This window comes from Squalius cephalus (assembly GCF_949319135.1).
Source record: "Squalius cephalus genome assembly, chromosome: 8".
NCBI classification, from domain to species: Eukaryota; Metazoa; Chordata; class Actinopteri; order Cypriniformes; family Leuciscidae; genus Squalius; species Squalius cephalus.
Window position 1 is genome coordinate 10836537 of NC_137129.1, and position 17232 is coordinate 10853768.

The 17232-nt window shown below is 37.3% G+C and overlaps 1 protein-coding gene across 4 annotated transcripts in view; it reads left to right on the forward strand.

Annotated features, from left to right (window-relative positions):
- The window catches only part of ripor2 (RHO family interacting cell polarization regulator 2), a 51478-nt gene that overhangs the window by 24852 nt on the left and 9394 nt on the right, over positions 1-17232 (forward strand). For 2 of the 4 annotated variants that reach the window (XM_079878827.1, XM_079878828.1), the window contains exons 3-13: positions 411-572; positions 782-860; positions 1477-1500; positions 1780-1833; positions 10505-10654; positions 12818-12881; positions 12975-13018; positions 13393-13518; positions 14429-14577; positions 14843-14972; positions 16187-16333. In XM_079878827.1, coding sequence (XP_079734953.1) covers positions 411-572; positions 782-860; positions 1477-1500; positions 1780-1833; positions 10505-10654; positions 12818-12881; positions 12975-13018; positions 13393-13518; positions 14429-14577; positions 14843-14972; positions 16187-16333 — 1129 coding nt within the window. The remainder of the gene's footprint in view (positions 1-410; positions 573-781; positions 861-1476; positions 1501-1779; positions 1834-10504; positions 10655-12817; positions 12882-12974; positions 13019-13392; positions 13519-14428; positions 14578-14842; positions 14973-16186; positions 16334-17232) is intronic. The other 2 variants (XM_079878829.1, XM_079878830.1) reach the window with 1 other exon arrangement.

The following is a 17232-nucleotide window of genomic DNA, read 5'->3' on the forward strand; positions in this document are numbered from 1 at the left end:
GGTGCTGCAACAATGTAAAATATGTGAAAAATAATGTTGTTTTTTTTTGAAAATTCAAGTTTGAAAACCTTTTCTTGTAGACCCCAAAAAGAAAATCAAGACTTTGAAAAAGGACATAATAGGTCCCCTTTAAAACACCTCTATGGTAAATCACAAAGTCATTAGTATGACTTTCTGTAAGCTGCTTTTGAAATGATGTGCTATATAAATAAATTTGACTTGACTAGCAACTAACAACACAGAGACTTGGCAACCTAGAATACTTTTCCTTGATTGTAATTGTCCTAAAATAAGGCTTAATTTACTTTAAGAAACATATAATTTCTTTCTTTTGATTTTGTGGTGAAAATGACCACCACATGTTCTTGACAGGTTCCTTGAGATTCATCCACATCTGTTTGTGTTTTCAGGTGTAACTCCTTCATGGGGAACTCAGCAGTGCAGAAGAAGCCCATCTCAAAGCCCAGGAAGCCCCATCTGTCCGGGCACAAATCCAGCAGCAGCAGCAGCTCACGAGAGCCTCAGCCCAAAAGAGTGGAAGAAGTTTACGGAGCCCTCAAACAAGGCCTGGAGTGAGTGCTGTTTAGATGTCTCCCCTGATTCACATATGTCCTGTCACATACTGTAGATCTTCTCTCTCAGCTGTCTACAGTCATAGTGTATGCACATTGACTGCATGAATCATTGCTGCTCAGAATGGCTTTGACGAAATCTTTGTACTGTGTACAGTCATGCAGTTCTACAGAGTTCTGAAGGATTTGTCGTTTTCTCTTTCTGTCAGTGAATATCTAGAGGTGCACCAAACAGAGCTGGATAAACTCACTTCCCTTATGAAAGACATGAAGAGGAATTCCAGACTGGTGAGACATCATCAGGTTTCCTACACACTATAGTTTACAGTGCATCAGAGTGCTGCTAATCTATTGATTTCAATAGGCGACTATCCTAAAATGTTATATAAATATATGGATCATGGTTTCCTCAAAAATATCTTCTTTCAGAAACATGTATATTATAATAAAATGATGTATTAAACATATATAGAAATCATTTAAATAAGCAACACTGCATGAGATGTTAAGACTTATTTTCAGAGAATGTATTTTTAATATGAGATATTTTGGCTTGCTGCATTGGCAGATTTGTTTTCTTTTTAGTATAAACAAATGAAAAACAAGTGAAAAAAAAAGAAAAAAAAGAAATTGAAAGATTAGTAAGAAGTCATTAATTGCAGTGTAGCATATTTTCTAGTTTAAAGACTAGTTTTCTAGCAAAACCAGCAAGAAATCCCTGGTGACCTTCACCAGTTATATTCTGCTGCGCATATATATATATATATATTTATATTTATGTATTTATTTAATTATTATTATTATTATTATTATTATTATTTTATTTTATTTATTGTTATAATAGGTTGATTTTTCTAGCATTTCCACTGATACATATCTTTTTTTTTTTTTTTTTCTTCCTCAGGGTGTGCTGTATGATCTGGACAAGGTAGGGTCCTTAAACACACTAATGCTTCTTAACCTGTCGAAGTTGACCTGTGTTAACCTTTTTAAAACGTTAGAAGTTAGAAACATGCTGCAGGAAAAATAAGCAGCTTTACATAAATTATGTGCTGCATTCCTGCAGCAGTGATTCGTTATTGCGACACTCTAATCGCCTAAGGTGTCAGTTGAACTCTGAACTTAGATTGCTCACTGTGAAATCTTTTGCAATTCTTTTTCAGTGAATAATTTTCTGATTTTGTCATTTTATTTCCTTGCTTCCCAGCAAATCAAGACCATAGAGCGATACATGAGACGACTGGAGTTCCACATGAGTAAGGTGAAGTTCACTTTTTTTTTTAAATATATATATATATATATATATATATGTATATATATATATATATATATATATATATATATATATATATATATATATATATATATATATATATATATATATATATATATATATATATATATATGTGTATATGTATATTAGGGCTGGGTATCGATTCAGATTTTACAAATCGATTCGATTTCGATTCTCAAGCTCTCAATTCGATTCGATTTTCGATTTCGATTCTCGATTCGATTTTGATTCTAAATTCGATTTCGATTCCACTCAATGAATAGCCTATATATTTAATACAAATCCTATATTTATAAAAAAAAAAAAAAAGAAAAAAAGAAAGTAAAGTGAACATAAGTTTGGAAGTGGTTAATTAATAAAAAGAAATTAAGAGCTACCAACCTGTATATTAAACATACAATAAATAGACAGGGTTTTGATGCAAGATGAAAAATTTATGCTGAAAATTGGACAAGTCAGAACAGTCGCATGCCTTGATCAAACAGGTTAAAAATCCTCATATAAACCCATAAAAAAAAACTTGCATATATTTTATCTGTCTAGGTAGGACATATAGGCCTACAGAAATTGAATAAAGTTATCAAACAGTCTGCGATGCATTAATTCTAAAGTATATATAGACTAATCCTTATTAAAGTTACAAAAGTTATTTAGTCAAGAGCAGTGAGTGTTTTTATCTGTTCCCTTTGTTCTTTGATTAACTTTAATGACAGAGATAATTAGTGGCTACTGTGTACTGTCCCTTTAAGAGACCAACCGCTGCTAACAGAGACGCGGATCTCACACGCGCCTCATCATTCACGTTCATCATAAGACTGCTCTTATGTTATGAAGATACTCGACAAAAAGACATTTTGGCATAATTGTGTGTGTTATTGTTCGTTCAAGCACGAAAGAGAACTGTATTCTGGGCTGTCTTGTGCGCACGCACGATATCAGCTCGAGTCTTTCTGTGTCACAGGACATTCACGTCATTGCGTAGGCTTGACATCGCGATTGCGATATGATTAATTGTGCAGCACTAGTTGAGGTTATTTTATGATTAAGATAAAACAAACATAAAATCTCACAGCATTAGCTATAAAATGGAGTTTGCAAGCCTATGAACAGTGGAGGAAAACTAATACTGGCTTTTGGGTAATAGATAAATAAATATGGGAAAAAATCGATTCGTGGCCTTTGAGAATCGATTTTGAATCGACCACATTTTAAAAAACGATTAATCGAAAAATCGATTTTTTTGCCCAGCCCTAATGTATATGTATGTTCCTGTTTTATATATTAGAAAAGGTGAAGTCAGTACAACAAGTGAAAATACAGGTTTTTTTTTATAGGAGTGCTTTGTGTTTCAAATAAATGTCTTGACTCATTTTGAGTCCCCTGGTTTGGCATTCTCTAGTGTCAGGAGTCCTGCTGTGTCCCCTTCCTCTTGCAGTGTGTTTTAGTGACATTACAGGTGGGTGTCTGCAGTAAACTACTGTGCTGACTGGCAACTCAGCAGCACGTCAAGTCCTGAAGTAGCCATGGCAACCTGACGAAGGGAGCTTTGAGGCTGTTGAAGAGCAATTCATAGCTCAAATTAGCCCGACACACTTGAAATTAGCCCCGCATTCAGCTAGCTCACAGGAACACTCTGAACCGTGTGGTCGTACACAGATCTCAGAGAAACAATTTAATCTTCATTTTTTTCTTCTTTTTTTTCTGTGTTTAATGCTGTTTATGGTTGGCACTGGATCTAGGTCAAAGCAATTCCCTTGGGTGATGAGCAAACCTCTGATGGCTCAATCCAGGGTGTTAATGAGTGTGTGCAAGTATAAATAGAGGGAGATGCCTTTTCTTTATGATTTCAAGTTTATGTTCAAATCTGATTGGATCTGTGCTGCCCTATTTATATAGCTTGGATCATCATCAGTCTTGACAAGAAAATCACAGATGAGATCTCTATGTAATCTCAAATGTGTCTTCTCTGAATTCGGAAGAGATATCAACAAAATCTTGCTCTGTTCTAACATTTGCCAAAGTACTAGAGATGCCCGGCTCGTAAACGAATCATTCTTTTAATCTGATTCTCTTTAGTGAACTGGTTAAACCAGTTCACCAAATTGGACTGAATCTTCACATGAGTCAAACGATAGACTGATGAAATGATGTACTGATGAAAATAAACACCCTTATAATTATTAATATTATTATTATTTTTGTTTAATTTAATAAAATGTAAATCAGCTATGCACTTACACATGACTTTATTTGAAAATGTATAAGCATGTATTTTTCCCAACTTTGGTGATAGCATTACATATTAATGACAACATAACATGATGCTTTTATTTTACTTTATTTTATTTTACTTTATTTTATTTTACTTTATTTATTTATTTATTTATTTATTTTCACAGAATGGAATCAGACTTTCCCTCACAACAAGATTCATGCAATCAGAATCAAGAGATTTCATTACAAACTCATTGAAAATTTTCTCATTGAAAATTTTCATCAAATACTCAGACCAAATGATCTGGGCCATGTTTCTATCCACATTCATTCAAGGTCTGACAGTAATAGTGTTTATGTTTGTTGCTGAAGGAGGAGGATTTGTTACAGAGGCAGGGCTTTGATGCCTGTAGAGGCGGTGAATTAAGGGGGATGAATTCAGATTCCCAACTTCTCAGAAAGGGTTTAAATGTGCTGACAGTCAACAAATACTGTTAGTCTTTTAGGATACTGGAGCACAGAAGTTAATTTCTAGTAGGTAAACGCTTTTAATTTTTTTCCCTGCAGACTCTCAGCAGGGATTGTGCTTTTAAAAATCATCCTCATCATAACAAGTGTAGTCGTCCCACTTGCCCATAGGAAGCTAAGCAACACCAACAGCTTGCAGTCAGATATCAGTGCTGGAGGTGCTTTATGATCTGGCTTTGAACCCCAAAGATGTTTGATGTGGGTGAATGTATTGTAGGTTTAATCTCTGTTTAATCAGGCTGGCATCCCCTCTGAGTGCAGTCTAAATCCTCTGATCACAGCTGATAGATGCTAGTAACTTAAGAGGATTTTTCTACTTCGTCCATTCCTCTTTGTACAGTAATGCATATTATTATGCCTTGTAAGTGTGCTCATGGCCTTGTTTCTTCTGTTGTTTTTGTGGTGTATGGACCAGCTGTGTACTCTTGGCTTGTTATTTGACTCAGTAGGCCTAATCCGAAACCCCACACTTGCGATGGACAGAGGGCTGACAAACAGCTGCTCACACGCACACATGACTAGGTTGAGTCGCGCCTTGGACTTCTGCTGTCAACCAAAAAAGAAGTCATGCCCAAGTAGATCAAAAGCGCTCCCAGTGGGAACGACTGTTTGCAGAAATGCATATCTGGGTGTGTGTCTCTCAGTTTGCCCCAGATGCATCATCTTCCATACGCCAACACACTCTTACACACCACACAACTAATTCAGCGACGCATTATTATTTTATGTTATATTATATTATATTGTAATCCATCCATTTTCCAAAACGCTTGTCCTATGTACTCTTGTTTAAAAGAAGTATATTTTAGCATACTTAAAAAAAGAGTACTTGATATATAAATAATGTAGTTGAAAAGAATATAATTATGTCCAAACCCAATGTAATGTTTTCAGACAATTAATTGCATGTTCATAGCAATTAAATGAATATGTATTATAAACTTAGCCTGGCAAGCCAGACCTACATCAAGATGTTTGGTCTGGCAACTCACCATAGACACGGCTCAATCCGAGGGGCGGGATAAACGGCTGTCTTTCAAATTCCCTCTGCACGCAATAGGACAGCGCTTCAACCAACCAGAGCGTTTTCCCAACAGCGGAGCTGACGTTAGTTGATAGATACAACTTTTGAATCTGGCCGGCAAAACTATGAACACATCTTCCTTTTTTAAGAATGACTTAAGTGCCGTTCTTTGTTATTTTCTCGAAGAAAAGCTTAACTCCAAGTCCTCCAGAGTCGCAGCCAAAGCCGATTTGAAAGACTGTTCGCCAGAAGCAGCAACTCTTTTTTGTTTTCAAGTAGCAGGGAACCGTCGCAACTCTGCCGTCATTATGTTAAACCCGCCCCGCCTACTCTATACGCGATGTGATTGGCCTGACCCAATTTAGGTTTTTACAGCTCCGAAAGTCAACGGAGAGTTGCTAGACTACCCTGGCTGCAAAATACATTTTGCTGCCGCTAGGGTGCGTCTAGATTTCTAGGCTATTATAAACTGATATTAAATGCAATTAGTTGACAGGATTTAAGTAAATATTTATTTGTAATTTCACAATCACTTCTATTGTCTTTGAAATATGGTTATGGTTATGTGTGCTGCCATATGTAATAAGCATTTATGGTTATCTAAAAGTAAGTTTTAGTATGTTAGTTATCAAAATAAGTGTATTCTTTAGAGCATGACAAAAGATTGTTAAAACAATGATCATTTTGAACTTTTAGTCTGACATTATCACAAAGTGCACTTTTTAAAAGTGTACTTAAGGGTGTAAAGAAAGTCAAACTTTTAAACTTGAGTACACTTTTACACATGGCCTTTTATTTCATTAATGTTAGATTATCTGCAGGTACAAACTTTTTTTTTGAAAAATATAAGGAAAATATATTATAACTTTTTTTATTTTATTCTTTTTATTTAATAGTTACATCACGTTATTTCCGAGATATACAATTTTAACTTTTATTGAAAATTGTATAATAATAATTGAATAAAAGAAAACCAACCTGAATACAAAGAGTAAAGGCCCTTGCACAGTCCGAAATTCGCATCCGAAATTTTCGCACGTTAAAAAATAAATACGACCTCACGTTATGTCAATCACGCTTGCACATTGCCTCCGAAACTTTCGTCCGTCAAAAAAAAAAAACGAATCAGGTTCGATTTTCTGCGTTTTTCGCGTCCGTAGCAAGCATTTTGAATGGTGTTTTGACAATTTAGAGCCACCGAATCACGAATATTCACGAATACGAAAAAACGAATGCAAAAATTTCGGACTCAGTGTGCAAGGACCTTAAATTCCTACAAACTTGGCACATGTTGCCCAAAGATTCCTTTTCTTTACTGTGGTATTTGTCACTGACCTATCTATATCATGAAATTAATACATTTTTAAGTGTGGTGTCCAAATAGGTTTTGAGGCCACTGTATCTTGGGCACTGTTCAGACATGTGCTCAGATGAAGTGGTCACACTGCGACAGTCACAGCAGAGCTGTCTGTCTGTGTCGCTACGGGTGCTGCCTGTGAGAACAAATGCTGTGGGCACAGCAAATGAAATAGAAAGCGGTCATTAAGTGGATATGAATATTTAAATCAGACAATATCAATCTGGCAGAGTATCAGCAGATTGTATTGGCTCAGTGCTTCTTTTCTGCTTTGTCCTTATTAAACAAACACAAAGCTAAACAACCAACAGCTAACCTGAGCGGCACACCATCCTGTTAGTCACGAGTCACTCTTGTTTAGACTCATTCCACAGATGCCTTTGGTAAATTTGGAAAGCTGTTGAGGATTGGTCGGATTACATTGGAGTGAGTGTCCTGTGGATCACACAACACATGAGCTCTCAAATCTCATTTGTGTTCGGATATTCACACGGCATCTTCAAATATCATTAAAATACCACTCTTCAAATGTCTTCAAATATCATTATGACCTTAATGATTGGTTCTTGCTTGTATGTTGTCACATTTGTTGTTCAAGAGGTCAAGATTTAATAAGGAGATTTCTTTAGTGAATAATGACTTAAAGGGTAGGTTCACCCAAAAATTAAAATTCTGTGCTCATTTACTCACACACGTCACTCCAAAACCAGATTAAGGTTTTTAAACATTAAATGCATGAATGTTAAGCCAATCATTATTACATATTTGGGTCTTTAGTGACCCAATATATAATATATAGTATTATGCTATAGTGTCGCTAGCAACCCGAGGTATGTAATAGTGTATTATATATGTGTATATTATATTGTGAATAAAATATACACAATATACACACACACACATAATATAATATACACATATATAATACAGTATTACATACCTTGGGTTGCTAGTGACACTATACACTTTGATCTTCCATTTACCATGTTTGGGGTGCTTTATGTATGTGCGTGAATAAACGTATGTGATTAAAAGGCTAAATTAAATCTGTTCCGGATTGAAATGGATTACTTTTAAGATTTCTTTATTAACTTTTGAAGCATAAAAGTTTTGGTGGAATGGACTTTCAATGGAGGGACAAAAATCTCAGGCTTCATTAAAAATACCTTCATTTGTCTTTCAAAGAGGAAAAATAGTCTTATGGTTTTGGAATGGCATGAGGGTGGAGTAAATGAAGATAGAATTTAAATTTTTGGGTTTCTCTGAGAAAGATTTCGTATGGCTTCAGGACACCTTAAATCTAGCACCATCAGGGCACAAAAGATTGGGGTTTTAATCCTGCCACAATGGTATGGTACTTTTACGGTGCTTCATGTGTTTGTCGGAGCTTCAAAGTCCCTGCTTTCATTGTCGACAATTTCTTCAATTTAGACACTGGGTTGATAGCTCGAGTTAAGGAAAACTGTTTTTCCATTTTCAAAATGCAGCTCATAAAAATTCACCCATCAGACCCCACCCGTCAGACAGAACGGACCGGGCTGGGGGCGGTTATGGTGATTCATTTCCCATGTTGCTTAGCTGGTATGGCAGATGAGAGGAGTCAGACAAGGGTATTTTATGGAGCCAAATAAACAGGCAGCTGTGTGCCACAGCAGGGCTGTGACTGGTGACGGTAGGCGTGTGTGTGTGTGTGGTACAGCGGGATTATAGCATGTGATACAGTTCTCCAGACTTGGGTGGGGTCTTTCCTCCTAGTGTAATTAAACCCACAGGACCACCGTCCAGACACTCTACCCCCACTTGCACACAGCTAACTGTTTGTCTAATGCATGTCGTTTATCATGAACAACCCCCACACATCATACCACACACATACACATCCATCATACACCGTTAATATACCCCATCCGCATACACAAATTGGGTTAGATTGTCCGTTTCTCACCCTCTCATCCTAATGAGAGACATCAAAAAGCCCTGCATCAATATTTCATGTCCCTTCCCTGCATGTGTTTGAATATTTCCTTTTGATTTAGTGTCTTGACATGTTTTGTTTTTTCCTATAAGAGGATAATCTGTATGTTATGGAGGGAATCTTCATACGGATTTCCTCACAGAACGGAGCTCAGTAGGGTTTTCCCAGTGGGGGGGCACAGAAACCGGTCCCAACATCTTGCTAAACTTAACCAATTCTATTTTTTCCAACATATAATTGTTTTTGATAAAAATATAACAAAGCTCTGAAACTCTATTCTGCTACACTGCTCACTTTACTTATTATAAACTGATTTAAGTTTCACTAATCTTACAAAGGACATATTTTATACATTGTTCTTAGTAACAGTAACTGTTCTCTGCTTGTGTTTTAATCAGACATCAATAATAATGTGTCTTTTAGTGAGCAAGCGACGACTCCGAGCCGATTCAGTGAGATGTCAGAATGGTTCAGTCCATGATTCAGACCAATGACTCCTGTTTTTAATTGAAACTGATTAGCGAATTGGTTAGCACATTACATTATTTGTTGTAGTTTTTTTGTATGCCAGTTTTTTCAGTCAGTGAAGAATGCTGCAACCCAGCAACAGATATTGTGTGTATGTTTATATAGTGTGTGTGTGTGTGTGAAGCGAGTGTGGTAATGAATGTTCTCTTCTCATTACCACAGAAACACATTCTGTATTCTATATTTACTGAAACTGCATCAAAATGTACAATAATTAAATAATAAAACAGTTTTCCCTGCACTTTATGAACTCACAATAATAGTTCTATAAGCGCCAGCTGCCATCAAAAAAGTATAATTGACTTTACTTTAGTCACTACCCTTGGGGGCATTACGAATATGTGTATGTGTGTAAAATTAATACTTTCATTCCAAAGGATATATTAAATGTATCAAGTGACTGTAAAGATATTGAAGTGAAGTGAAGTGTCCATCCCTCTTCCTGCCTACTCCTGCATCATTCCCTGTTCCTGCTGCCCCTTTCGGCTCACTAGTTTCTGTCACTTGCGGTCCATCTCCTCACTCTTATTTGCCCCTCTCGCTCTCTCTCCATCCCCCTCAATCACTCGCTCTTCAGCGTTTTTAGGATTAGCATAGCTAATTTGAGCCGGCCAGTGTTCACTGAGTTGTGAATGTGCTAAATGTGCATTTCCATGATAAAGGCCGTGGCTCCGAGCTGCTCGTCTGTCACAGAAGTATGGCATTACCATTGTCCCGAGGGCCGCTGAGCCGCATCATTTTGTGTTTGCTTTTGAAGTGCCCAAATTCATTTTTCATCGCTCTGTACAGTACTCCGCTCCATTGTGCTAACAGAACGTTACAGTAGATTGTAATAGCCACGTTTCTATGCTGAATGGGCTCCCCAGGGTTCTGTAATGATGTATGCTAGAGATTTAGACATCAAAGCTAGTGTTTACGCTATCCTTAGTAAGGTTTGCCATGCGCGAGTGTGTGCAGTCTGCTTTTGTGTAATATAATTCTGTGCACTAATGGTGTTGGTGTGTTTTTACAGATCGATGAGCTGTACGAGGGCTTTTGTATTCAGAGAAGGTTGCGTGATGGCGCCAGTAAGATGAAGCAGGCCTTCACTGCTTCACCCTCAACTAAAGGCACACGTGAGAGCCTGGCGGAGGTCAACCGCAGATACAAAGAATATACAGAGGTACATTATAAATGTTTGCTTGTTTCTCTAACTATTTGGCCATTTTTAGCATTTTCGCACAGTATATATTTTAAATCGACTAGTCTGTGGGTTGTCTGAATGACCAGTCGACTAATTGGCCCATATAATTGGTTTTCGGTTTATCTGATCTCAATCATATTTGTCTCTGAGAGGACATTTTCATAAGACAAACAGGTCTCGAAGTTTAACTATTTTTGACAGCTTCTTAGAAAAGCAAAACTTGTATAGAAAAAAGTAATGATGCAACAGTCAAAAATGATTTGTCTGAGTATATATGAGATGTGTATATGTAGTGGCGGTGCTTTAAAGGGAATACTAATTATAGACACTACCTTTCAGAGAGACTTTCAGAAAAAAGAAAAAAAAGATTTAATAGAGACATCAGTAGCAGTATTGTTATCTATGAGACTGTCCTTCATTCATAGTACTTAAAAATATACCATTAAGCTTATTTTTTTTTTATTTAGCACTGAATAAATATTTAATATACTTTTTTTATATATATATATACATATACAGTGAGGAAAATAAGTATTTGAACACCCTGCTATTTTGCAAGTTCTCCCACTTGGAAATCATGGAGGGGTCTGAAATTGTCATCGTAGGTGCATGTCCACTGTGAGAGACATAATCAAAAAAAAAAATCCAGAAATCACAATATATGATTTTTTAACTATTTATTTGTATGATACAGCTGCAAATAAGTATTTGAACACCTGTCTATCAGCTAGAATTCTGACCCTCAAAGACCTGTTAGTCTGCCTTTAAAATGTCCACCTCCACTCCATTTATTATCCTAAATTAGATGCACCTGTTTGAGGTCATTAGCTGCATAAAGACACCTGTCCACCCCATACAATCAGTAAGAATCCAACTACTAACATGGCCAAGACCAAAGAGCTGTCCAAAGACACTAGAGACAAAATTGTACACCTCCACAAGGCTGGAAAGGGCTACGGGGAAATTGCCAAGCAGCTTGGTGAAAAAAGGTCCACTGTTGGAGCAATCATTAGAAAATGGAAGAAGCTAAACATGACTGTCAATCTCCCTCGGACTGGGGCTCCATGCAAGATCTCACCTCGTGGGGTCTCAATGATCCTAAGAAAGGTGAGAAATCAGCCCAGAACTACACGGGAGGAGCTGGTCAATGACCTGAAAAGAGCTGGGACCACCGTTTCCAAGGTTACTGTTGGTAATACACTAAGACGTCATGGTTTGAAATCATGCATGGCACGGAAGGTTCCCCTGCTTAAACCAGCACATGTCAAGGCCCGTCTTAAGTTTGCCAATGACCATTTGGATGATCCAGAGGAGTCATGGGAGAAAGTCATGTGGTCAGATGAGACCAAAATAGAACTTTTTGGTCATAATTCCAAACGTGTTTGGAGGAAGAAGAATGCTGAGTACCATCCCAAGAACACCATCCCTACTGTGAAGCATGGGGGTGGTAGCATCATGCTTTGGGGGTGTTTTTCTGCACATGGGACAGGGCGACTGCACTGTATTAAGGAGAGGATGACCGGGGCCATGTATTGCGAGATTTTGGGGAACAACCTCCTTCCCTCAGTTAGAGCATTGAAGATGGGTCGAGGCTGGGTCTTCCAACATGACAATGACCCGAAGCACACAGCCAGGATAACCAAGGAGTGGCTCTGTAAGAAGCATATCAAGGTTCTGGCGTGGCCTAGCCAGTCTCCAGACCTAAACCCAATAGAGAATCTTTGGAGGGAGCTCAAACTCCGTGTTTCTCAGCGACAGCCCAGAAACCTGACTGATCTAGAGAAGATCTGTGTGGAGGAGTGGGCCAAAATCCCTCCTGCAGTGTGTGCAAACCTGGTGAAAAACTACAGGAAACGTTTGACCTCTGTAATTGCAAACAAAGGCTACTGTACCAAATATTAACATTGATTTTCAAGTGTTCAAATACTTGTTTGCAGCTGTATCATACAAATAAATAGTTAAAAAATCATACACTGTGATTTCTGGATTTTTTTTTTTAGATTATGTCTCTCACAGTGGACATGCAATACAATAATGCAGATTACTTTTTAGTAAGAATAGTACAAGTAAGAAAAATGTATGGCTAATAAAATTTCTCAATTCAGCTGCAATTTGTATTATGATGTGTTCCCTTCTTTTCAGAACATGTGCACTTTTGAGGGCGAGCTGGAGAATCTATTGGGGGAATTTCATATCAAAATGAAAGGTACAGGACTTCTACACAAAAAAAAGGAAAATCTATAATGTTTTTGTTGGATTTCAATAACAAACTTTTCAACTCCTTTGCCTCCTGTCTCAGGATTGGCTGGTTTTGCCAGGCTTTGTCCGGGCGATCAGTATGAGGTGAGTTGCTTGAACCCCCCCCCCCCCCCCAAAAAAAAAACGAACATACTAAGTTTCATGCCGTTTTTCTGTAATAAAGCCAGATGCATGCGTCTTCTATCAAATTACTTAACTCTTATATTAATTGCCTGCTGTTCTGCCAAGTACATCCAGTTTATTCGTAATCACAGCTCTCCTAGCAACGTTTTCTCTTCTGATCCCCACCAAACCCCATAAAACATTTTTTAAGGCTGTATGTAACTAAATACTGAAAACTCCCTTTGCTTTATTGCTCTATTAACGATTAAGTGAACTTGTGTTGATTAGCTTTTTCCTAGTTCTGCCATTTTTAATTTTTCTCTTTCTTGTTACCTCTCTCTTTCTATTCCTGGCAGATTTTCATGAGATACGGCCGACAGCGGTGGAAACTGAAGGGGAAGATCGAAACAAACTCCAAGCAGAGTTGGGATGGAGAGGAGATGATCTTCATGCCCCTCATTACAGACCTCATCAACATCAAGGTGGGCTGCAGTCTTCCGTGAAAGAGTAACGACTCATTTTGACAATTTCCCCTTTCACGCAGTAATCCCAAGTAAATTACCGGAATGGCTTTACCGGTAAATACACAAATATGCTGTTCTCACAAGCAATGCCATTCCGGCTTTTACCATTAAGAGACCATTCACACATTAGCACCAAAATACCGGTAAATTCTGTGATTTCAGTCATCGGAAACAATCTTTAAACCCCGCGCTGTTGTCTTCATTCGCCTGCATGAGGAGCAGCTCTATAGTTTCATTTGTTCAATTTGACCGCATTTTTTGACTTCTGAGTGACAGGTGTAAGGGGATGATCACACAGTACGCATTTTGCAGGGAAAGCTGTGTCTCGAGCTGCGAGACCTGGCTCTACGTACAAAAATTTCCATCTAGCACATATTTACTTGAAAAAAACTAAATAAAAGCAGCAGAGCTTTGTCAACAGCGCGGAGTAATTGTGTCATGTCCATAAGAACTTTGATTCTTATGTCAGTGCGTTTGGATCTCGTACAGGTAATATTCTTCATTCTTGGTTGACGCAGCATCATACCAGTAATGTTACAACTTCTCATACTGAAGAAATGACTACAGAAATGATTTACTGATATTTTTGAAAAGGTCCTGTTCACACATGATCTCTTAATGGTGATTATTTACCAGTAAAGACTATATGTGTGAAAGGGGCTATTGACAAACTGGGCTGTAACCACCATAGACCTTCAAGAGAACACTTCCCCTCAATATTTGTTAGTCCTAAAATTTACGTCATCCTCTCAGTCTTGAGTATTTGGTTACATCCTTGATTGCAACAAAATGTATTCCTATGAAGAAAGCTGTGAATTAAACATTGCTGAACTGAAATTTCTCAACGCATGACCTTTTTTTCTCCTAGGTGACGGAGTTAAAGGGGTTGGCCACTCACATATTAGTGGGTAGCGTGATCTGTGAAACCAAGGACCTGTTCACCGCTATGCCTCAGGTGGTAGCTGTAGATGTCAACGACCTGGGAACCATTAAACTTAACCTGGAGGTTGCCTGGTTGTAAGTGACGTTATCTAATAAAAAGAGATAAGAAGTGTGGTGTTTTAGTCAATTTAGCCACAGTAGAGGAAAGTGTTTATGTACACTGCCCTCTTCAGGACGGTCATGGAAGTGCCATAATGATTTCCGTCTAACCTTTTAAGGGGGCTTATAAGTCATAAGTTTTCCCCCCAGTTTATTTCATTTTAGTGTTTCCTTTCTTTTATTACTTTTGTATGATATCAGATTGTTGTACATGAACATATATCTGCCTTTTTTTTTGCAGTCCGTTTGACGTGGAGGATCTGACCCTGTCCTCAGGAAACGTGAGTAAAGCCACCGCCCTTCAGAGACGAGTTTCAGTGTACAGCCAAGGCACACCCGAGACGCCCACTTTCCAGGACACGTCTTTCTTTGTGAGTGCACTTCAGAAACTCTTCTCAGTTCTGTTTTAAGTCTGCTTCGATCACTGTGAGAAACAAGTACACTTTAGCATACTTTAAAAAAAAAGAGTACTTATTATGGAAATAAACTACTTTAAAAGAATATATTTAGGTGTGAAATGAATGTGCATGTTTTTACACTTAATTGCTTGTTATATAAAAGTAAATAAAAATGTATTATAGTTTAAATTTATATTCAGTGCATTTAGCTGAACTTTTCGACCCACTTAAGTAGGACTCAAGTACACATTTTATATGTATTTTCATAATTACTTCTATTGTCTTGGAAATGCAGTTAAAGTGTACTGTAAAAGTACTGACGAACATTTAGTAAACTAAAATATACTTTTATGTAATTTCTATTTAAACTTGTATCTCATGTATTTAAATATATTACTTTATTACACATTTGTAATAATGAACTTGCAATTTAGTACATAAACCCTCGGTTTCACAGACTAGGCTTAAGCCTATTCCCAGAAATAAATGCATGTTTGAGCTGTTTTAACTGAAAAAGTAACATAACTTATAATATGTCAGTGCTATTATTTTGTCTCAAGATGCACACCAGTAATGTTTTTTATCTAAGGCATGTTTATAAAAGCTCCTTAAATGTCCTAATTGAACTAAGGCCTAATCCTGGCTTATTCTAAGCCCTGTCTGTGAAACCAGTCCTTAAAATATACAAATTTTAAAAATAATATCATGTAACACACTAAAGTTAAAGTACTTTACATGTGCTTTAGTATGTTAGTCAACACCCCAATATAAGTGTAATTTAATGCATGACAAAAGACATAATAACATAATTTAATATGTACTGTAAAGTTAAACTTTTAATTTGACATTACAAAGTACACTTTTTAAAATTGCACATTCAATACAATTAAGTGCATTTCTTTTTCACAAGGGTGTACATACATATAATACAGGATATTGAGATCACACTGTGACCTTTCTCACCTTAACATCTCAGTACTAACTTATATATTAATGCTACTAGCTGTTGTGAGTTCAGTTTTTATTATTTTGTGTGTATTATTAAATATGACAGCACTTGCAGGTTGTGTGTGTGAATGTTCTTGTGTAGTCTGTGCTGTTGTGTAATGAATTGTATCCTCCCTGTGGCATCGTGTGCATCGTGGCTGTTGTGTGTGTGTCTGTGTGCGTGTTTCTCGATGGCAAAGAAGTGGCAGCCCCGACGGTGGGAGGGTCAGCGTCTTTCGTTCTTGCACACGCTCAGAGAGACGCTCTTAGAGAAACTCAGACGCAGTCGCTCTTTTGGCGATCTGGCCGCACTGAGACCTCGCTCAAGGTCCAGTCTGGAAGTTTACGTGAGTCAGGTCACTGTGTGCCCTGCCGTTCTGAGTGAAGTCTGTGTGTCACTTTTCTTTGCTTGCATTTTCTGCTTTAACGTTTGTCATACACAGGTTTCTTCACACTCACGTTCACATATACACTTTTCTAGACTAGTATTACGTTCACATATACACTTTTCTAGACTAGTATTACTGTTCAAAGACCCCATGAAAACGAAACTGTGGCTTTTAGTTCATGTCTGTTAGCTTTGAGGCCTATTGTATGCACAGTTCACAAAACAAACATTTAGCAGACACATTCATATTTTAAACCTTTCACTTCCAGGAAGATGGACTTAAGATATTCACAAATATTATCCCCAGGTCATTTAGAAAGTTTTGTTCAATTAAAATCAAATCTGACCAAGAATCACCCACTTAAACTAGAATAGTTAATTTTACTGACATGTAAATGTATACGTTCAAGCCACAAATCACAATGCACAAAATATCAACCTAGTACATTTTAAACACAGGTTATCACAGTTTTCACAATTGCTTTTAGTTTTGCGTGAAGTATGTATCAGATGTTCAGTGAACAATCTGTGGGCGGTCTTCATGCAGTTTGACACTAGCCTCTGACTAGCATTAGCAAGTAGCTAATCATAGTTTGATTGGCTGTTTAATAAAAAAAACCCATAGATAAATCACACCCAACTTCTTGTTTCAGTAGGATTAGTTAACACAGGAAAGACAATTTGCTTTTGTTCAACCTACAAAAACATTTGGGAATTCCTGTGTTAAACCATTTCATAGAGGTTTTATTTATTTTACTGCTCTTTAGTGTGTTGGAACTTTTGGACTTGAATTATTGTTCGCATCTTTAGATCACTAAAGCAACATAAATAATAAGACTAAATGGCATAAGCAAGCCA